Genomic DNA, 23,432 nt, shown 5'->3' with positions numbered 1-23,432 from the left:
ATGAGCACAAAAGTTGCCGGGTTAGTTTTGCAGGATTCATCATTATTAGCGGCGGTAGCCTTAGCTTGGCATATTAGTTATTATAATACTGTTAAAAAATTCAGAAGTCGAAGCCTCGCTGATGTAATCCATCTCAGTTGGTAAAATAATTGGGTTATGTGTTTTGGTTAACATTGGGGAAATGAGACTTAGGGTGTTAAAAAAAAAAAAAAAAAGGTTATGATCGCTGAACAAAATAAATGGCAACTAAACTAATTCAGAATTAATTGCAGCGTTGGTGCAATGAATTTACACTGCGGACACTATCACAGTAAGAAAACAGCCGGGGCCTCCTGTTTTGGCCATATCAATCTCGGTCCACCAGGGGAAAGCTGTGGGAACTGGAGGCAGTCACACTCATGTTGTCTTCAAGTAGGTGTGAGTTTGCCTTCAGGTTCGATGTTTCTCCTCGGACCACTAACGCAGACTGAGTGCACGAGTCCGGATACCCTTGGGCCTCCCCGAGGTTGGGTTCCTGTGCGGCTGAGTGTGTTTGTGTGCCAGTGTGTTTTTGTTAAACAGATGGGGTGTTGACTGTCACTTTACAGACAGGTCGAGACACTCACAGTACACGCTCATGGTCACTGTGGTCTCCACAGGCCGGAAAGGGGCGGGGTTGTTGGCGTGACATGCCAGCTGCCTCCCGTTGTCAGAGCTCAGAGCAGTGACCCTTTGAGAGGGAACACAAAGGAAAGAAGAGGAAAAGAGAGGGGTAAAAGACAGTTTATACAGAATCATACAAAGTGCTAAAGCTCAAAATGTCACAACATGACAATGTCTGGCTACCAGTAGAAACAGCAATATGTAAGGATTTTAGGTAGTTAGCATGCTAACCAGCTGGCTGGGGTCCTGAAACCTATTTCACCCAGCGATCCAGAGCTCCTGTGCCAGCCGTGTGAACACCAGCGCTCCCCAGGTAGTCCAGCTAACTGCACTGCTCACTGGGCTAACATGATAACAGGAGCTTCAGTTACAGGTCTTTAAATTTAATACAGTTAGCAGCAGTTAGGCATTACTCTGGTGATGTGCTGCCCCTATCTGAGTGGAGTCTGAAGTCAAGGTGGCCAATTCTTACGTATCGTGCCTTTACTCCTACCTCAGTAATGTAAAAGATTGTGTTTTTTTGCTTGAGTTTCGTTAAATATTGGATAATGAACAGATATTTAAACTACCTGAGGAGTTGAGAGTTCCTTCATAGACGTGCCAAAGACCAGTAACTGTATACAATTTGTTGAAGCCAGTGCAAAAATAAGTGCCTGCAGTCCTTCTAACGACCAGCAGGGTGCAACTCCACTGATTTCTAAAGAGAAGTCTAATTGAACTGTTTCTTAATGAGTTTATAGTCTCAATTGCTTGTTTCAAAGCTTCTTCCACACAGCATGATCGTTTTGGTCCATTTAGAGCAAAATCAACAATAGAGCAGGGTATGCTTTAGGGTGCAGCAACCTTTGGATTGACATATTGCTACTATGGTGTGTCCTCACATTCTCAGTGATACACAATCTGTAACCTCTTGTCCAAATATTGCCACTTTTGTGTACAAAAACCTATGACAGCGACAGCTGCATTGCCAGACTCAAGACTTCAAAGTGGAAGCCCAAAGGTTTACAATTACTAATAACTCAAAGACATATGAAGTGTGACGAGGAGCCGCAACTAGACTCATATTTCCCCAAAAGGTTGCGATCCCCGGCTTTAATCTTAGACCATGTGTGGCATGTCAACATCCTATCTTGCGATTTTCTCCCTTAATTTTCTCAATTTATACGTAAAAGAATTTAGATAAGTCTAGCGGAGTCAAAAGTGCAATATATTTCTGTGAAATGTAGCGGGGTCGAGGTATAATCTAGCAAAAGATGAAATGACTCAAGTAAAGTACAAGGCCCTTACATTTGTCCTCAAGTAGTAGACTGGAAGGAAATTCCCTTAGTCACTCTTGACACCTGCCCGAGCCACGTGACAGTAAAATTCCAAAATGCACTCTGTGATGTACATTGAACGAGCCACTTGTCCCCAAACTGCAGTGCATTTATTCTGAGCCTAGTTTGCTCTTTCAGTGTACGTCTTCGATATCAAATTACAGTACAATGTCAAGCGTAACAATCACACATGGCCCACTGCTGCGTGCGCTCAGTGTGAATATGAGGAAGGAGCATCAATATTGCTTAAGGCCTTGGCTGTTCCGCAATAGAGCTGAACAACGTTGCAGCTCCTCAGTACCAATGTTATCTCGGGATATGACAAGAGGTTATTATCTCTGACACAGAGGAGACAAGCAGGATTAAAGCAATCTATGGCCCTGTTTAATGTATAGGCACCTGGCGAACCGGCGAGGATCGGATCTGTCTCGCTGCCGGGAATGTAATTTTGTGCATTTGACAGAAGCTAATTCAATCGCACAGTGCCAAGTAACAGTTCGCCGTGTGCAGAAATTCATTGTACTCGCTAAGACAGAAGGGGGAAAATAAGAAGCGGGGTGAAAACAAGGGAAACAAGAAACAAAGACAGGCTCGGGGAGATTGAGCAGGCTGGTGAGGAGAATGAGTCTGGCAGGCAGGCGAACACATACGTTACTTCAGCACGCGTGTTCAGGAGCTTATCCTTTGAGCCAGACGTGGTGAAAGACTCTGCACCTGTCAGCTCGACTCCATCTGAAAGACACAATGGGGGGGGGGGGCAAGGCACACAAGACGGGAGAAATGCAATGTGTGTAAACTTGTTCACGTGAGACGTAAAACATCGGCGTTATGGAATGGTAAATACTGGGATAATATGTTAGAGGTGGAGCATCTGTGTGTCTAAACCTGTCTTTGAAATTAAATCAAATCCGTGCTGTGTAACAACATGTAAACAACAACATTACATTGTACCGAACACAACCGAGATGTATAATTCAACAAGAAAGACAGCATGTAGCAACATGTATCTCAGACCCGCTGTACAATGCTGTGGACAAACTTGCACCGAGAGAAACCGACAGCACAATCTCTCCCTCTCTGTCTGAGCAATATACAGTATAATAGGTGTGACGGGGGAACAACAAGCAAAAAGAGAAAATGAGAAAAAACTGCAGTTGTCTGTGTAAACAACTGGGAACTTGTCATACGCTCACTGTACATGTAATTGTAAAGAAATTGGAAATTCAAATGCTCAGGCTATTTCCTCCCACACAGAGTCTGCTCCTTTCAACTCTGCTGTTCGAAGAAGTCTTTACGGAACTTGAGTGTTACCATCTGCGGCGCCTCTTATGTTTATGCATTCAGCTTGCGACCTGTGGAGATCCGAGAATATAAAACAACGGAAAAGGCTGCTGCCCCTCGGTTCTCGCCCGTCTGGCTGACCATCTCTGTCACACTCGGTGCGGCTGAACGGGTGACTCACCTTTGAAAAGTGTGATTTCCGCCACAGGCTTTGCATCAGGGGCGACGCAGGTGACGGTGTATTTCTTCCCCGCCACCCAAGGTGTTGCCATGTCCACCTCGAAGTATGGCTTGGAAGGAGGGACTGAACGAGAGGAACAACAGCTCAGGGTTCACATTTATGGTAAAATGGTAGATGGGCTGTATTTATATAGTGCTTTTCTAGACTTTGCATCCCCTCACAGCGCTTTAGCCACATTCGCCATCTGCTTATCGGATAACCAATTCATATGCAAGCACACAATGATAGAACAGCTACTGGGAGCAAACTGGGGACAAGCATTTTGCCTAAAGACCCTTCGACGTGTAGACTACAGGGGCCGGGGATCAAACCAGCGACCTTGCGGCTGGAAGATGACCGCTCTAGCTCCTGGGGCCACAGCCAGGATTTGTTTTGAAATTAATACAAATGACATAGCTTTTTGTAGTTAGTAACATAATCAGACTCTGGGAGCAACAGAATACACATGACAGACGTCTCACACCACATCACTCTGGTCTAGAGTCAAACCAAATACACATATAATGTATAGAACAAGAGTCATCTTATTGATATTTCTTTTCTCTATTCTACATTTGCATATGTGTGGGCTAATCCAGAAGTAATGGAAAGTATTCACTTTGTGGTACTTGGATTACTTACTGCACTTTTTAAAAGGTAATTAGTAACTGTATTGGCATACATTTCTAAACTAACCCTCCCAACCCTGAGCATAATCCATTCAATTACCATAAAGAGCAATCTAGTCATCTAGTTTGGGATTACCTCTTAACTGGAAACTAGCTACACAGCTAACTGAACTAACTAGCAGCTAACGTTAGCTGCAGTTATTGGTTAGAGTACTCAGAAACAGTACCGGCACAATCTACAGGTGTACTGTGTGTATTCTTCAAGATGTGAGATGCTACTATATTATATTAACTACAATCTAATTAGGCATTTTTTCCAAATGTTCTCTGGTCTGATTACAGTTACTTTTTGTAATCTGCTTACATAACCCTGATTACATGTAATACACTGTGACCCAGTGCTGTTTATCTCCCAACTGTAATATCCATCAGAGCAATTTTGGGTTATTGGAAGCAGGCGCTATCGCAGATGGATATTAGCTTATGCAATGATATGATAATAAGGGCTGGTAACATTTGGGAGTGACTGGAAAGTCACGCTGTCAGCTTTTGAGTGATTTACTACAGCAAGGTTTGATGTTCTGTTGAGTTAGAATACAAATTGTCTACACGAGGAGAATCAAGAGATGAAATAGTGATGAAACCGATCCAGCGCTAATCTATCACAGCAAACACCAAACACTTCTCTTCTCAGATCACCCCCAAGCTAAATATGTGCTTTCTGGACTGATCAAAGCAGGCTTCACTTCTCCACTGTTCTACTCTACAATCCTTTTATCTGACCATAAATAGGAAATTCCAGGAAAGGAAAAAAAAAACAAAAACAAAAAACAGCTTTTAACACAAGGGACCGAAAATTGTTTGGCAGGAAATTGAGTAAATCTGTCACCAACTAATCATCAAAGAGATTGCTGCAGATCTGTGAGCCGTTCTTAGGCTAGACTATCAGTTTATCAGTCATGCACGCGCCACAGAAACCTGAACGCTCATTGTGCCAGCTTTAAGAGAGTAGATGAGCCCATAGAATTAGAATCCATGTTTAAGGTTGTTTTCCTTTCATCAAAGATCAAGTGCAAAAGGCTGCCTGAGTTCAGAAACAGAACGGGGAGTCTGCTAGTACAGGATTGATACGTGTGTGTGAGGGAGACATGAAAGCCTCTGGAGGAGACGTAAAGAGACACGGCAAGAATGAAAAGTGAGTGTGCGGCGGGCTGCGGGGGCAGGTAGTTGGCTGCTGTTGAATATCTGAGATAAACCCACAGTTAATGTGTGGGTAATAAAAAAAAACAAAAAAACGGTGGACCTCAAGCAGCCTCGCCAGCCAGCCCATTCAGCTCCTCTCCATCTCCTTTGGCACGTTGCAATCTGCGCCTGGCCACTAGGAGGAGCTGTTGCTGTGTGCAGAGTCGCCCACTGGCTCCAGTCTGCTATTGAGACAGATGAGATGTGGCTGCAGCTTCAAACTGATTTAAAAGAAGCAATTGAATCTGTGTGGACTGTGATGGGTTACCCAGAGCACTGCAGAGGCGCGCGCTGCAATAATGAGATGCATTTGTTTGTTTTTTATCCCCCCCCCCCCCTTCCCAGAGAAGATGACTGGGCCATGCATCTATTGACAGCCCCTGCACTCTCAATCTACTCAGGCCCACACGATTCACATAGGCGCGCCACTTGTTGTGCTCGAGGAGAGGCTGGCAGCCTAACAAATCCTAAAATAAGAATAATGATATGTTCGCAAATGAGGCAGGCAGGTATCTAATTTTTCCCCCCTCGCTCGCACATGCTGGCCTGTTCCTCTTATCTCTCATCCACTCCATCATCCCTTTCCAGCAGCCCGGGCCCCTCTCCCACCCCCCTCTTTTCCCCACACTATCCTTCTTGACCACTGCAGTTAAACTGCAGAAGCGTGGGGGGGGGGGGGGCCTGAAGGTGTCTTCCAGCTTGGACTGGGAATTACAGCTTGTCATCCATCACATCTGCAAACCACGTGACCCAATCAGCCCAGTCAGGATGAACATTTGTACAAATGTGGAGGAACATGCGGACGACAACAAAACACACACATCCTATTCAATTTACCAGACATGCACTCAGAGCAAAGCACAGACAGACAAACAAGCTGTTCTCTTAATTAACTCCTTGTGCCCCTTCTTTGTCTACTCTGCTGTCAGCATTTTCTTTTATTTTTTTTTATTTCCCCTCTCTCTCTCTTTCTCTGTCTCTCTGCTTTCAAGCCCCATCTCTCTTATTAAGGTACATACCTGTATATGAACATAAAAATAGATAGGCATGCAAAGACTCGCTCCCGACGCTCAGACGAGGAACAGTGAGCCGCAAAATTCGATTCATTAGACAAATACAGACGGATGGATGGATAAGGCAGATAAGAAGCAGATTAGCAGACACACATCAATATGCATAAGCAGCTCTTTCCACCTATCTTTCTCTCTCATTCACATACAGACGCACACGCGCTCCCTTCGCTCTCCCCATTGCACACAAACACCCAAAGATGAACTCTGCAGAGTCTACAGCGCATGCAGATTTGCACGCACAAAATAACACGGCGACACAGGCGAGCGAGCGCGGGCTGAGGCTACATTCATCTCACTTCGCTCTCAAAAACAGGCGCCAGTGCGTGCGCGTGGTAACATGTGATACTGATTCTCCGGCAAACATTGGAGGAGGCCCAGAGGATAAAACAGTCTCTTAAAAGCTTATTATGCTGAATTAAGGAAATAATGGAGAGTGGAAGATCAGACTTCTCAACACCAGACAGACACAACTCATCGGTTTTTATCTGTGGAAGACAACGATTGGCTGAATCCACATCCACGCACATGCACGTGGATGTATTTTTATACTCGCGTGTGCATGAAAACACATTCACACACACGTTGTGGGTCTCAGGTGTGTGATCTCTGGCAATGAAAAGCCTCTAAAACAGCACTCTTTTTCAGCTCCGTCTCCCTCTCCACTTCTGCGTCTCCATTATCAGGAAAATATTTCACACACATGCGAGGCCCGAACTGACTGGAAGGTAAATATGTAAGTACAGCAGAGAAACAGAACATCTCAGTTGTCCCTTTAGTGTCTCATTTACCATTTAGCAGAGCCTCATTTGGTAATTGTACAGACCCTGACACTGTAACACCAGTCCGGCACTGTGATGTGCACACCAGCGTACAGTACAACACACCGTCCTCTGATGGGGGTTATATCTTGGGCAACTGTCAGAACTTTCCCGCAAACGAAGATGAATAAAGTCACCATGTTCAACGTTGCTTGTGCCCCCATTTATAAGTTGTTCCATTATTCATAACAGGGAATCATAAAATGAAGGCTCATTATATACTCTTCAAGTGCTAAACTCATTAGCTACCGCAGAAAAACCTCACCATAGCCCTGGTTCCCAAAATGTCCTCTAACCTCCAACCAACACTGATAATAAGCTTACACACATGGGCACACTCTCTCACACACACATATCTCTCTAAGACCCAGCTATGGCAACTGAATGAGTAACACAGTCTAAAACCAGAACACATCAAATGACTGTTTTGAACGTTTGCAGGAGGCATCTGTACCGGCGTGCAACGCGGCGAGGGGAGAGAGTTGTTCATTAATAGGATTAAATGCTAAGGCTAATGGTATAAACCGAGACACAGGATGTGTCAGGTATGTGACGGGCACAGTGCGGGGTAAGTTTTAGCAGAGGAGGGGGTTTCAGGGGAGGGGGTAGAGGTTGTTATTGTCATGGATTACTCACTGCCACTTGATCTGCCTATTGCAGTAATCCCCTATCTAAGCTCCGCAGGAAGGCAAAAACACACAGGAGTTATGTTGCACCAATGGAAATGTCTTGAAAACATCTCTTTGTAAGCCCGTGGATGGGGCTTATTGACATTTTTTCCCCCCATCTCCGCTACTCACTGCCTGTGGTGATCCATCTTGAATTAGCCAGTCATGATAGCACTCCCTCTGACCCAAGAATCCAATTATTTGACCAGCAATCGCTGTTTTGTTTTCACATCCCTCCCATCTCTCCCCCCCTTCCACTGTATCTCCCTCGTAAAGAGTTTATAGTGTTTTGATTTGATGCAGGGCTTGATGGGATATGGCCACGGCTGACTGGCCAGGGGTGTGGGGCCTTGGGAGCTGTAGTTCAGTGATGGAGAAGTCCGTGGGGAACTCATCAGAGACAGTGCTCTTCAAAAGGATGCACAGTTTCCAGTCCCAGTTCAGCACTAACAGGAGATTGAATTCATCAGCTCATTATAAAGCCCCAGATTAGTCACGTATTTTGAATCAGTTGAGTTGGTGGTGTGGAACAAATGACCCTTTAGGACCAAGGCTGCGGAGTGCTTTTTAAGTCAGTCGCCGCACTCTTTGCCCTTTGCAACTGCACAGCTGCAAATGTCCATCTCAATCGGTCAACAGCTGGATAGTGTTCCCCAAACGCCGGACAAAAACACCAGCTGAGACACGCGGGGAGGATTCAGATGTGAGGATCACAGGGCAGCAGTAGGTTACAGTCATGGTAAATAAGACTACCAGCAACTGCCTGATGCAACACGAACATAATTCCCACACATTTTGACCTTTCTCGACAAAGCCGAAAGCAATTTGTGTCGACTTTGTGCATGTGGGCGCACACGCAATCGCCTTTCTCAGATGTGATAAATGTGGGAGTCAAGCCTGCTGCGGCTGCAGGTGTAGGCCTGCTGTAGGACATGAGTATGCTGCAGTGTAGAGCAGAACGCAACCATTCAAAGGAGACGTCTGCGGTCTATGCCTCTTCCTACCCCACACCACCCGCCGTCCCTCCCACCGACCCATTGATGTCAGAAAAACCTGCTTTCTTCCCAGAGGAGAGTGAGGCGGCTAGAATTGCCCCGGCAACACTCCCTCCCCTCGTAAAAAAAAAAAAAAAAAAAAAAAACCCTCTCCATGGTCACCAAAGAGAAAAGCCTGAAAGCGAGGGAGAGAGGGAGAAAATGTGCAGCGGCGAGAATGGGGAGGGGGATGTAAGTAAATGAAGTGCGCCTGGAGAAGAAAGGTTCTTTTAGAGTCCTTTCCTTGCCACATATGGGCTTGCTCCCACAAGCAAGAAGGGCAAGGGAGAGTGAGATACCGGTTGTTATAGAGCAACAACAGGTGGTCCAATGTAGTCGCACAATTACATCTTTTCCAGCACATGTCTGAGTAGGAACTTTTCAATCACTCCTGTTATAATTTATTCCTGTGCGAGGCAGAGACATGGATCACCCCGAGGCTGCCGGGGGAATCCAGGCTCTGCCGATGCTTTATATTGTGCAGCTGCTGGTTAGAGCCACAGACCTACTGGAACATGGTGGGGGATGACACAGTGCTTGTTAAAGGAATAAATACGGTCCGAAAAAGTTGGGAAAATTGTGACTTTCTTCATGGTTCATGCATGCTTCAAATGTGATTTGCGCTTGAAGGAAACCGCTGAGCTCTACAGTGCCAAGGACACTTTCAATTTTAGTCCCTGTGCTCAAGTGTGCGACTGCCTTATGTTAAGCAAATTGAAAGTCTTTATCAATAGAAATGAATATTTAACAGCTCTTTATATGCTGATTACCGGTCAAGAGGTTGTGTGTGTTACTGGAGTACTGAGGATGCTCACTGTGCCACACTGTTTTGTTACTCTCCGACCCAAAAGAAAAAAAAAAAAAAATACACGTTTATGAGACACAAAGCTCACTTTGCACGCTGACCCAGGCTGTGCTGGAAATGATTGCTTCGCTGTCCTCAGAGCGACCCGCCTGACACTCGTACGGGGCGTCATCCTCCAGTTGGGCTTTTGCAATCTGAAGATGATACTGCCCTGGAATAGAGAAGCAGAGATTAATTACGTCTGTGACACATTATGTCGCGATAAGGATGTGCTCACTAAATACATGTATATAATTAGAAAGAGGAGGGATTCATTTAGTTTACTTGTTCACACCCCGCTGAATACAACACTCGCTGTTCAGAGTTGTGGCGTGTATATCGATAAGTACCTCCTGCAGGCCCTGTTACTTCTGTGTTGATTTCAGAGTGTCTGAATTATAGGCAATTTCCAACTTGGGAAATGGGAAAATTAACAATAAAAGCAATTTGTACAATGACAGCCTGGCATTTCAATTCAGCGCGGTAATATTCTCCACTGCTGACGTATGGCTGTTTGATTTGATTATAAATAGACTATTTTCGTATTTCTGTAAAATGGAAACATCTCACTCGCCGAGAACCTCCTGCTGCAGGCATTTCCATTGACATGCAAGCGGTTGTCTATACTCATAGCAGAGGCATTTTGTTTCAGAATGAATTTCCAGTATGGTAAATGAAATCCAATCTCGGATTCACAACGCTGACTGAGTAAACTGTCTATTAATTGATGCCAGGCAGAATCCTCCTCTCTCTGTCTCCCTTCTGATAGTCTGGTACGCCAACAGGGCTTGATTTGTTTGATGCATTGCCATAACCTGTGGGGATTAGATGATGTTCAGTGTTGGTTTTCCAGCTCCTGATTCTCTGGCTCGGAGCCTACTAACATGTGCAAAATAGTATCTTGGTCTGACAACCGCCCAGGCCTAAAAATGCATGTGTCAAGTAAGCTGGCAAGATAATTAACACCAACCAGAAGCAATTTTCACATCTAAGTTATCATTGAGTGCAGGGAGGGAGAGACATTGAAGTTATTAATCATATTCCTCTTTCCTGAAATTACTCACAAATAGTGCAATCAAGTTGCAGAAAGAGTGTATTTATGGTAGGGGCGATGTCGGATGGCTGCTACGAGATTTGCTTATTTGTCCATTACCCTGTATTTATTTCAGCTAGGGCCTTCAGAATTTTTGGGATACAGTATATCTGCATCGCCATTATGCCTGCAGCGCATATTATATATAGTGTGTTCTCTCCTCTGCAAATCTGCATTTGTGTATAGGCCCTAAAGCTGGAAACACATACTGTTATGTAATTGGAAAAGGCCAGTCCCATAGCAAAGGGATGGGGAAGAAGAACAGCCCAATTGGCCCAATTTAGCAGTCAAAGTTTCGGCAAACCACAGATACTACCAAGCCTCCAATTCGCTCCAAGACGTGCCACAAAAACAGGTATTTTAAGCCAAACCCTGATGTTTTCCTGACCCTCACCATGTGGTCTTTGTATCTAAACCTTAGCAAAGAATAAGCACGGCACTGCGACAAGACAGAAATACAGAATTAACTTATCTGTGGCTTTGAAGGGACATACTTAGCTAACATTTATTTTTATATAACAGCATATAACAGCATTCCACCAGTTTAGTCCAGAAAGTTCCAGTTTTTTACATCATCCAGTTTGCTAGTGCCAATCTATTACACCTTGTACAAACTGATTTGATATAAAAATGAAGGCTGAACTGTTTCTCAATCAAGAGCCAAAGCATCCATACATTATGACAGGTGCTAACCAGCTGAAGGGTCTATTATCACATCTTTTTCTTGATAGCCTACAACTTTCATTTAGCCTGTAGACAGCATTAATTTGCAAAGACGTTCTACTGTCGCCAACATGCCACAAACAAGAAACATCGGCAAGCGGTCAAGTTGACATTCATGCGTGACTTTCGTTCACAAATGTATAAAAGTTTGATGCTGATAATAGTTATCAATTTAGGAAAAAAAAGATGCAAAACTTGTATAAAGCTGTGTATGTGATGTCATGTGAGCATGAGTGTTCATTCATAATTGAATTTTGCCTGATTGACTGGCTGCATGCCATGTGCTACAATCAAATTGCACCTTGTGGACCAATCACTGAAAATAAATTCTCATTTAATGCTTTGCTGCCTTGAACAAGCTGTTTTATCTGCTCTGCTGTGTGTTTGTCTTTACAATGCACATTGTTGCGCACAAACGCATGAAATCCCAGATCTGGGCTCACGTCCATACACATTTACATTATCGCACTGGTTTGGGGGGTAAACTGAGGGTGCTGCATCTGCTGCAAGTGCATGCTGAAATCAATGCTGGTGCTCTCCTGTGGGTGTGTGATTTCCGGCTTTCTTAAGCGTCAATAAACATCACTGATGGTGACAATCAGTGGGAACTGGTGGTGTATCAAGTGCAGTCAAGTGTCATCATAAATGATTTTGCTTTTTCCGTGCAGCGTAAAGTGATTGCATACATCAGTCTGCAGTTGCTTTTCCTGATAAAGTGTACCTGCGCTGATGGCCATTTTATTCATGAGTGTATGTTGGAGTGTTTGACAGCTTGTGTGTGTTTGTTTTCCTTAGGTTTCGGAAGTAGGTTTTCTTATTTAGTAGTAGCTGGTGTAAAAAGATGCCTCAACTTGTGTTACACTTCTCATAATTTGCTCGCTGACAACCAATCAACTGACAAACAACTTTTTCAGTGATTTGCGCTTTTGCTTTTCATGTAAACTCTCTGCATTATTAGCATGGACGATGTGCGCGCGGGCATCTATGCATGTCTCAGTGTTTATGTGTCGCTGGCGGTCTCCCACACTGCGAAACGGTGAAGTGCGGCTTGTCGAGTTGCGGGCTGATCAGGAACAGATGCTCTTCTCTTACAAGGGATTGTCTTCTAATTGGCTATTACTTTTTATAGACTGTGGTGCAGATTCTGCAACACACTTTATTCCCTGCCACATTCCACTGATTTGCTGACACTCTGTTGCTTTCATTTATTTATTTTTTTTCCTGCCTTTACATGTGAGTGACAGTGAGGGGGACGAGTGAGAGGCTGTTAACGATCACATCACCTCCCCGGTCCCAGATGCTCCCTGCATCGAGAGCTACTGTGCCATAAGGTTCTTGTAATGTCGGTGTTGCTTTATTACGACACTTTCGAAGCTATAGCAACAACATAATCTCATTTACTTTTAGAGTAGCCAACACCACTGACAGCAGCACTCCATAATTAAATACAATATGACCTGCATTTCACAGGAAAAGTTTTTAATTTATCCTTTCCACATCATAGTTGTTCATCTTACCTTGAAGGCAGTTTAAAAAAAAAAAAAAAATCTCTCTCTGCTCAACTGCATCTCCTGTTGAGTTGAGTTGATCGTTTCCACCAGATTTTTTTTTTTTTTAATATATTTTCTGCCAAACTGTCAAACTGAAAGCCTCATTCAACCGTAGGCGATGCGTGAGAATAAATCACGGTGTCTTTTAGCGACGCTTTTATCAAACAAGTTCATCTATGTAGCACGAATAGGTCCATCAGAGCCCAATAGGCTGGAGACCTTATTCCCAGAGTGTCCCTGTTTACCTCTCTTGGGGTTTCCAATCATGCTGTAGCGTTCAAAGCCTGGCAGGCTTCTCTCAGGTCCCAGGAGGAGGCCATCTTTCACCCACTGCACAGTCCCCGAGGCCCGCAGCACCTCACACCTCAACACAGCTGTGGCTCCCATCCCCACAGTGAGGTTCCTGGGCTCAGTCCTGAACGCCTGCTGGGCATGCGTGCCTGGAGACATAAAAGGAGAAGGAGGAGAGGACTCAGAGTGGAATGGTGGAGCCAGGAAGGGGATGTGATGGGATTTAATGTAGAGGGGAGGAGAAGAACAAGGGCTGTGTGGGTCTGAGGAGTGCGATGGAGGAAATAAAAGGAGCACAGGGAGCATGACATAAACATACACCACAGGGATGCAGTCTTGTGGTCTTTTGTCTGAGAAGGCGCCCTGCAGTGTCTGGCCACATTATTCATCCTGGCATATGTTTTATTGATGGGAAACTGCAGTGATACGGCCCTGAAAATGAGTCAATAAAGTAATTACTGCGAATTAAATCCCCCCTCGGCCATGCAGATAGGGTATTGGGAGGAGGAGGAAAGCATGGGGTATCAGGGACCTCGTTCACCTGCGGTTTTTCTTCAATGTCGATGTCCCACCAGCTAATTCCTCCTGGGAAGAGTAATGATTATCACTTTAATCCCCCTTGTTTGGCATAGGTGGGGTTGGCCATCCTTCAACCCGGCTCTTGGGTGACATTCTGTGGCGCAGTGCACTTGAGTCAGGAAAGGTAACCTTAATTCAGACCACCCACGGGCTACTAACACCCGGGCTAGGATTATATGATTATCAAACATGGAGGTTTATGAATAAATTCAGTTCAAGTTCGAGTCAGATGCAACTGCGTACCCCAATTAATGCCTAATCTCAAGGTGTGAATCTCATTTAAACAATGCCCCACAGAGAAGCCAGCCCGATTCCGCCATGGCTGTTTGAATCTTGACCTTCATTGAAGCAATGACCAAGTTGTTTGTGAAGTGCATGCTCTGTTGCGTCTGACAACATGAGTGAGAGGCAGAGCTCTCAGATCAAGGCTGAACCAGTCACCTCACGTCAAATATGAAGGGCAAGATTGGCCATTACACAGGATGCATACAAACAACCAAACACAGAGGCACATTAGCATACAGTTTACATAAATGAATACTCAACAGTGATCTACAGTGGCTGCAGATATAGCATCACTGTATTATTCAGATATACAGAGATACTAAATACCATACCGAAATGTAGAGATAAGACGCGGCTTTGCATGTGCTGAAGTGAGTGCGTAACCTTTGAATGAGGAAAACAACACAATCTCCCAGGATGAAATAGCTCAGCAGTAGATAGTGCTGGCTAACATTAGCAAGCGGGTAGGGTACTGACCGTATTATGTCGGCACGACAGACTCACGTTGAATCAACCTGTGTCACATTTTGGTACGTTAGCGCGCTGCAGGGTGAGAGAGCAACTTAATGAGAAAAGGGCTGGAGAGACCTGGTGTCTGACAGCAGGACAGCAGCTGACTTGACACGAATTTGTTAAAAATTTAAGATAACGGTTTGTGGAAAACTAAGCCAAAGCGTTAGACTACGTGCAGACAGCGTTTGGTTTAGCGCGGCAGTGGCTTTTTAATTTGCTACAGTCAAGCTAGCGCACTGTGACGCCACAGTGAGTCGGGGGGCAACCGCAGGTTGAAAGCGGTCGCAAGCATGGACTTTTCAAAACTTTTCAGAATTTGAAGCAGACAACACTGGTCAACACTTGCCATTGCAGATGGACTAACAACGACAAGGTGCTGCAGTGTGGTCAACGCAATATTTGTTCAGCGAAATGACAAGGTTAACATCTTAAAGTGAAACTCTCGCCAAAAAACAACTGAGGCTTTATTTGTGATTGAATATATGTCAAACCCTCGTGTAAAAGCATAATTACGACGAAAGGGGCACTTTTAAGATTTACCGGAATTTCGTTTCTGGGCAAACTCATTTTCAATGGGAGTGCTCCAGGCACTTTTGCGCTAGCATCAAAATCACTATTTTTAAAACACTAAGAAGGCTCAACACAACATGAAACCATGCACGTAGTGTCATCAGGGTCTCTATGCATGAAGACGAGCATTGAGAACAGTGTGTACACAGAGTTTACTAAAAATAAAGTTTTTGGACAGCTCACATTAGTAGCTGCATCTCCGATGCGCCATTGTCATGGCAGACAAAAAGTGTCGATCCCTGAGTGCGATCTAACAGGCAGGCTTGAGGAGCGGTCCATTACTCTCCTGATCGGCACCTTATGTCTGCCATGATGGTGGTATGCCTGAGGTGCAACAGCATCCATGAGTCCTTCAGAAACCTTCTTTTATAGTAAACTCTGTGTACACAAACAATGTTCTCAATGTACGTGTTCATGTGTAGAAACTCTGTTGATCATACGAGCAAAGTTTCATGTTGTGTCGAGCCTTCTTAGTGTTTTAAAAATAGCGATTTTGATGCTAGCATAAAATTGCCCCTGCACCCCATTGGAAATTAGCTTGCCCAAAACCAAAACTATGGTAAATCTTAAAGGTTCCTCTTTCGTCGTAATTATATTTTTATATGAAGGTTTGACTTAAATTCAAAAGCCTTAGTTGCTTTTTGGGGAGAGTTTCACTTTAACACCTGGTCCCAAAATGTACAGTATCCAAAAGCTGAAGAGTGTAGGCCCAGTGTGTTTGATAGCCTGGAAGCTAAGTCCCTGGCAGCAGCCACAGCTAACATTAGCTCATCTGTAGTCATCTGCATCTGCAGCCTGCAGTGAAGAAGTTGAACCTTCCATGGACAACAAAACATCACCGACGTCTTTGAAGAAATAGCTAGCTGTTGATGTTGGAGATAACTAGGCTGATGACGTTAGCTTCGCATTTTTACTTGTGTGAGCCAAAAGTCAAGACACTGGCATCTGTTTGGAATCAACGTTAGCTTTTACAAATTCAATTAAGTTGTTTTTTTTGTTTGTTTGTTTTTTTGTTTTTTTTACCAAAAAAAGGGTGACAACAGCATCCTTTCAGATGTGAACGTTACGTAACCCTTTTAATTGGTATAGTTAACTATATCACTCCTTTCTGTTTGTGCTACAGATACATTTGGCTTACATTTTATGTCACAGATAAACATTTCAATGGTTGTCTCGCAAACATAATAAAAGAAGTTAATACATCATCAATAGACTTTTTTGCTGCTGCCAGTGATGATGTCTTTGAACCAAACAGCCATTTGAAATAAAGCGTTATATGAGTTTTTTTGATGTCTTTTTGTTTAATCTTAAGAAATGTATTATTATAATTAGCCTTTTTTTGGGCAAGTAAAGCCAAGGGAGGTGATAATTCTCTGTGACTTTGTTGCTGCAAGTGTCCCCTGTCACATTACAAGTATTTGACCCATACAGTTGTAAAGGGAGGGGGAAGCGGGCGTATTTTAATGATAAACACTTTGACCCAATGTTTCACACATGTAAACAAGCAATAACATGAATGACTGCTCACTTCCGGTCCAGTGCCTTGGCGAGCCATTCCAGGACGCAAGCGTGCAGATTCCCTGCATGCGCTGGAACTGCAAACGCCTAAACAGAATGCAGCTATCATTAATTAATGTTATTAATTACACCTGTGCTTTCCTGCTGTAACCTGTCAGAGTGTCTGCCATCAAATATTGATCTGCATTCCTTATTCAAGAGTGGATGTCTGCAATTATACATGCACACTTCCCAGCCCTTATTTCTGCATTCATTTTTGCCATCTCACACCACAGAAAGCACCTCGTATTCAAATATTATCAAAAACGTGTTTATCTGTCTGTTGTTTGTTCAGAACTGAATCTTCCCCTCCTGTCATTAGGGTAGCAGTATAAGTCATTAACATCATGTTGTCCTCTATATTGTCTACTGACTTAAGGTTATGTTTCATGAGCTCCATGAACTGGAAGTAATTGTGGTAATCACCATGGAGACTAGTGAGGCTGTGCACATAATACCGATCGGAGAAGTGAAATTATGTTGGCGTTATTTATTTCTGTAGAGACTATTCGGTGTCAGGGGTGAAAATGGAAAGAACATACCAAGTGTATTAAATCCGTCAAGGTAAACATGCACACCACCAGGCGGCTCATATTGGATAGATTTACCTTGAGCTAAGCCAGGCAATACAACAACTGCTGGTAGAAAAGCCAACACAGTCACATCGAATAACCTGATGGTCATGCTACGATTTGAGCAGCTTTCGACTGAGGTCCCTGTTTCCATGAATACACTGGTTAGTAAAATGTTCCTTTATATTGTATGAGGTTGTTAATAGGGAGAATGGTATGTGAAATGCTGCTGGTTGAGTGAAAAAAATGTATCTGCTGATATCCTATTGACTAAGAGGCAGGTAACAATAATAATGTTAGTAGTTGGTCCTGTCAGAGAGGCAATTAAAGAGGAGACAAACGTCTTAAAGAATTTTGAATAGAAAAGTCCATAATTCCAGATATAGCGAAATCATCTGCTTTATAACAGCCTAACTGGGAAACTGGGATTTTAGTTGAAAGCACTCAAACTTTCCTGAAAATGATCAACAGAATGCGAAGAAATAACTGCCCCCAATCTTTATATCAAAGCTGTGTAAACACCAAAACTCCCTTTGCAGTCTAGCTTGCTGCACAGCTAACAAAGCCAGCAAGCTAACCGTATTTACAGTCATGGATGTTTACACAGAATACAGTTAGTACAGCAGCTGGGAGTATGAATTTAACAGGGGGTTGATTCTTACGCATTGCATATATAAACCTGTTGTGGTTGGTCACACCACTCTGGAAAAAGATCTGAAATCATAGCAGAAATATAGGCTAACATGTGGGGGAAAATGTTTTAACCTTTTTGGGGCAAATTCGCCCAAATGATTTTTGTGGCTAATGTACCTGTATTTCATAGGACAGCTCTACTAAGTGAGCGAGCTGGTGACCAAAGTCACCAAACTTTTTAAGCAGTATCTATCAGTTTCGATGGGTGATTCTATACATGCAGTTTCTATTTTGCAACGACCATTGAAAGTGAGGTTATGGCTCTCTCCAGGTGACTATTTGCTAGCTGTTCTGTGACTTGCTCAGATGTTACTAAGGAAAAAGTGAAAGGAGAAAGGTTAACAGATGCCAAGTTAAGCCTGATACTGCGGGAACAGCTAGTGTCTTAAACAGGATTTTCATAGTATGAGATTGAGCAGGTTAACTGTTCAACATTTACTGTGCATTCATCACTCTAAACCTGTGTGGCGTTATTCAATTAAGGCTTTAGTAAAGTCAAGGTCCCCGCTGCTGAAAGGCCTGAACACATATGGGACTTGAAAAGGCCACGGTTACTGTAATGATAGCACCGTGGTGACATTTGATTCCCTTACCCCAGATGAGACAGAGAAAGGGTAGAGCTGAAGTAGACGCAATCCATGCTGACAACAAGTCCATTTCACCACTGACACCTGACCTTCGACAATCCTGGAATGACGATGGAGAAAGAAAAAAAAAAAGACACTGTATGAAATAAACACAAACATAAACTATGTGACAACCACAAGGTGAATATAGTAGGTGTGTTCTTCTGGGAAGCATTTTTCTATTATGTCCAGCAGCGAAGCTACTAAATTAAAACAAGTCTTTTCATGTTTACATTTCCGTGGTTATTTTCAAGGTTCGACTTTCTGACAACATAGTATAGCTTGTGTTTGTGGTACGATTTACTGTTCGCTTCGGCTGAAGTCACAAGCTCTTGCGTACAGCAGACGTTTTACATGAATCCATCGATTGATCAATCAAACAGCTGCGAGGCACCTTACAAGTATTTATAACCGTCAAATCACAATCAGAGTGATACATATGAAATCAGTCTCACGTGCATAATCTGTGTTTTAGATGGGCAGTGAATGTTGAAGAGCTTTCTGTGTTTGGGCGGTTTGGTTGGTTTTAGTCTCCTGATGAGTCACAAGGGCTGCACAATGCCCTCGGGACTGTACATTTGAATTTGTGGTAAGTTGTTATGAAGACATCTGCATGGCCTCTTTTCTGCTTCTCCTACCACAGTTATTCAGGATCAGCCAAGGAAGTGATGAACAGAGCAGGTATGAGCTCCCGAGTGTCCCGAAAAAAGGTCAAAAAGACAAAACTTAAACATCGATTTTTAGACCCGCACTGCAGAGCTTTTGTCACCCCCCTCTGGTAGTGGGAGCGATTACACAAATGCGGCTGCTGTGCTTATGGAACCACAGGTATCTGCTTGTTATCCATCTCTCTCTGGGATCACTGCCCACTTCAGCTCTGCACCAGTTGACATAAAACAAACCCCTACTAATTATTAATTTACCATCTAATGTGGTCCATCATCTAATAACAGTTGGCACTATAATTGATCTGTACACCTGACATCTTTAAGCCCTGATAATTAATACTTTCCCATATAATCCACATGTCTTGCTAACATTGATATTATAGATGTACCTTTACTTTGAGGATCGCTCGCTGTGCAGCTAACTGAGCTAACTAGCAAATGGCCACTACATTTACCAGTTAGGTGATATGCTGGCCATGCTGGTTCTAACATTTTACACCTGCTACGAAATACAGAGATTTATCCAGTGGTGATGGGCTTAATCAGCAGTGTGTGAAGTCGTTGGCTCGAAGGTAACAGATTTTCGTTTAAAATTTAACTAAAATGCTCAACAGAATGTAAAGAAGTACTAGTTTTGATGTTATGCCCTCCCCATACTGTTGGAAAGCCATCTACAGAATATAGCGCTCTAACCAGCTATAGCCGGTCCGTCACCATCAACACTCCCCAGCTGCTCCCAGCCAACTAGCAGATGACAGCTATAGTTAACCGTCATTTAGCGGTGACTCTGGTGAGATGCTGGCCCCTTCTAGTTTTGAGTATGAACTCAATGGCCAATTCTTACAATGTCTTACACTGCAGCTTTAAATGAATGGAAACCATTTGCTTCATGAAAAAGCAGGATATGAAATATGGATCTTGGAGTGAATAGAGGACAGCCCCTCTCGAATGACAGCATTGCACATTGTAATAACAAAAGCTATCAGCAACCTATGTTTACAATTAGTGTCAAGGCAGAAGCTCTTGAGTCAGTGTCAGACATTGTACAATATGTGGATGTCTTGTAACCTTGAGTGTTTTAGTTGCCTCACCTTACCATACCCTAGCAGTATTGTATTGTAAATGTTTGCTTGTTTCCTGATGTAAATGAGAGCTTCACATTATGGAAGGTAGATCAACAAAGTCATGCAGCTAATACAGTATTAGTATTTCTCAGGTCATTTTTTGATGTGTACATGTGTGTATAAAAGTGTGAGCAACAGAGGGTCTCGCCATTCTGTTGCTGTGAAGGTTTCAGTTTAGAATTTAATCAGCAGGCCGTGCTGTGGGTCTGCAGCCACTGCATCCAATACTCTTTTTGACCTGGAAGAGCCCTCTGTGGATTTTAAGTCAGTTTGTAATCACTTCAATTTATCTGCTGCAGGAGTGGAACAAATAATAGTGATTTACTTAATTGAAAACTAAATATTTTCTCATCTGAATAGACAAAATGAATTGAAGGCAACAGCTCTTTGACGCATCTCCCCTCAGTCGATTAGTTGCACTCCAACAGGCTTTGATAAGAATTAACTCACACTCAATTATTTTTTTTTTTCGCTCGCAAAACATTTGTGTATTTCAGAGCCCCCAGTATACTCTTTGAACACACAAGGGCAATTACTTCCCCTCTTCAATGAATAGAAAATCTTTTTCTGAGGTTAAAAGTGCCCATCTTCTCTTTGTCTCCATTAATGCTTCATGTTGGTAAACACAGCCACAATCATTATAGTCTGCATAATGATGACACTTTTGTCTCAGAGGCTTTGGAATTTACAGTCATCCATCCACTGGAAAGAAGAAGAGCTGGATTTCTTTCATTTGTCTAGTACAATGAAAAAAAAAAAAAGACCACATTTAATTTGTACCTTGGGGATTTAGAGCTCAAACAGCAGGTATCCCCTGCAAAAAAAAAAAAAGGGGGGGGGGGGGGGGGTCACCCGGTACGGAAAGGCTCATGAGTCACCATTTTCATTCTCTCGCTGAAGGCATACACAACCTGCCTGACCTCCCCACATTCCCATTAGTTAAGCAAACAACAACCCCAAATGCTTTAAAAAATACAGACAGTCGCAAGAATGTTGCTGAAACACGTTTATTTTTCCTTGAATGAAGAACCTGATATGTCGCAGCATTTGCAGCATAAATGTGATGTGCCATTTAGCAGCCGTTCGAAATGTAAAATTAGATAAATGCCAGACTGAATGGCAATTTAATTTGTCCTCAAATATAAGAAAACCCCCATATTTCACAGCGGCACTCGGTGCCACAGGTTTTTCTCTCTTTTCTTCGCCCTTGTTCCTCCCCAGCTTCTTACAAATGCAAATTAGGGACGTTTGATTTGAAATTTGATTCGCTTTCAGAGACAAGGCCGCCACTCTCCCCGCAAGGGCATTAGAGGTAGCTGAACCATTCAGCGTGACCCCGACAGGTAGATTTTCTTTTTTTAATGGCGTCTTTCATAACATCATCAAACGACTCAATACACTCGATCCTGGGCCAATTTAACGTGAAACCCCATGAAATCAGTCAATGTGCAGAAAATGAAGTTTCAACCTCCGCACAGCCGCCCAGTTCAGACGTGGTCCTACATCTTAATACCGACCTAACTCCTCACCGATCTCACCAGTTGCCTGTGGGTCTAATTACTGTAGCTTAGAGAAGCCGCGTTGTGAAGCCATTACTGCCTTAACACTGAAGCGCTGATAAAGAGGGTTTTCTAACAGATGCAGATTAGATTATCAGCGAGAATCTAATCACATCCGAAAATCCAATGGATTGTGCATTAAAACGTGGCATTCTTTGAGCAGTGTGATTGAGACCCCCGGACGATGGGAGATGGGACCAGACCTCAGCTTCAAGGATAGACAGGCTAAATCATTCACCATCAACCTGCTCTTGCGTTTCGGCAGCTTGACAATGTCCGGTGCAGATTCGAGGCACTCGGAGGAACCCGAGGTGCGTGTTTGCGTGCTCGGCTTCCCCTTCAGCTAGCAGTGTTTTCGAGTTTTACTGGATTACTCTGACTTCGCTACACACACACACACACACACACACACACACACACACACACACACACACACACACACACACACACTCAAACACCTGCTCTCCTCAGGAAAAAGTTGAGAGACAGAGAGGCAAAACCTTCTTTCAACCTCCACCAACTCAAGCGCATCTGCCTGCCTAGGGTGCACAGAGAGAAAGAGAGTGAAGCAGGCAGACAGAGAGAGGGGGGGGTGGGGAGAGGGGTACCGCAAATCTTTGAATAGGTGTGTGGATTTGCATGAGAGAAGGAGAGCTGTGCTTACCTGTTGAGTGACGCCAAGGCTCGGGAGCGTCTTCCTGATCTACAGATGGCTCTCTGAACACAAGTGAGCAGCGGAGATGTTAAAGAATGCCAATGGGACTCCCCCTTCTCTCACTCCTTAGTCTAAGACAGAGGCAAACAGATGAAGAGAGGGGGAGAGGAAGCGGCGGAAGACTGAAGAACGGAGGGAGGTGTGCATATGAAAAGCGTCGGTGATGGGTGGTGACAAGGGGGTCACCTGAACAGGAAATAAACGCCAGAAAGCGATGACAGCACCATGGCAATTCAAAGGAATCCCAGAATGTTTTTGATAGTCTGACAGCCACACAGCAGCGTCCAAGTGTTGAACCTCTTGTTTCAGTTTGAGCAGGATTGATTGAATTACCTCAAACAGCTTAATAAAGTTGCCTGATAAAGGAACAAGGCTGTAGTTTTCGTTCTACCCTGCCGTCCTTCCTCCTTCCTGGGAAGTATTCATGGATCCCATTATTTAGCATGTCACTGTGCCGGGTTGGAAGGAGCAGCGCAGCCCCTCAAAGATACAGGCGCGACACGGACGTCTTCACAGCTGCTAGTTTGTAACATTTACGCTCATACAT

General features: G+C 43.7%; 1 protein-coding gene across 8 annotated transcripts in view; it reads right to left on the bottom strand.

Moving 5' to 3' along the window:
- The window catches only part of nphs1 (NPHS1 adhesion molecule, nephrin), a 42,608-nt gene extending 19,652 nt beyond the window's left edge, over positions 1–22,956 (bottom strand). For 2 of the 8 annotated variants that reach the window (XM_037075355.1, XM_037075356.1), the window contains exons 1-6: positions 13,744–13,828; positions 13,379–13,573; positions 9,817–9,939; positions 3,421–3,543; positions 2,609–2,690; positions 606–709 (exon numbers count right to left, since the gene is read on the bottom strand). In XM_037075355.1, the coding sequence (XP_036931250.1) occupies positions 606–709; positions 2,609–2,690; positions 3,421–3,543; positions 9,817–9,939; positions 13,379–13,573; positions 13,744–13,813 (697 nt within the window). In that variant the 5' untranslated portion in view covers positions 13,814–13,828. Of the gene's footprint in view, positions 1–605; positions 710–2,608; positions 2,691–3,420; positions 3,544–9,816; positions 9,940–13,378; positions 13,574–13,743; positions 13,829–14,620; positions 14,732–14,765; positions 15,122–15,554; positions 15,696–18,786; positions 18,881–22,834 lie in introns of those variants that run through there. The other 6 variants (XM_037075357.1, XM_037075363.1, XM_037075361.1 and 3 more) reach the window with 6 other exon arrangements.
- Between the last annotated feature and the right edge of the window lie 476 nt (positions 22,957–23,432).

The sequence above is a fragment of the Acanthopagrus latus genome, chromosome 17 (genome assembly GCF_904848185.1).
Source record: "Acanthopagrus latus isolate v.2019 chromosome 17, fAcaLat1.1, whole genome shotgun sequence".
NCBI classification, from domain to species: domain Eukaryota; kingdom Metazoa; phylum Chordata; class Actinopteri; order Spariformes; family Sparidae; genus Acanthopagrus; species Acanthopagrus latus.
The sequence above is the reverse complement of the archived record's forward strand: the minus strand, read 5'-3'. Positions and strand labels throughout refer to the sequence as shown.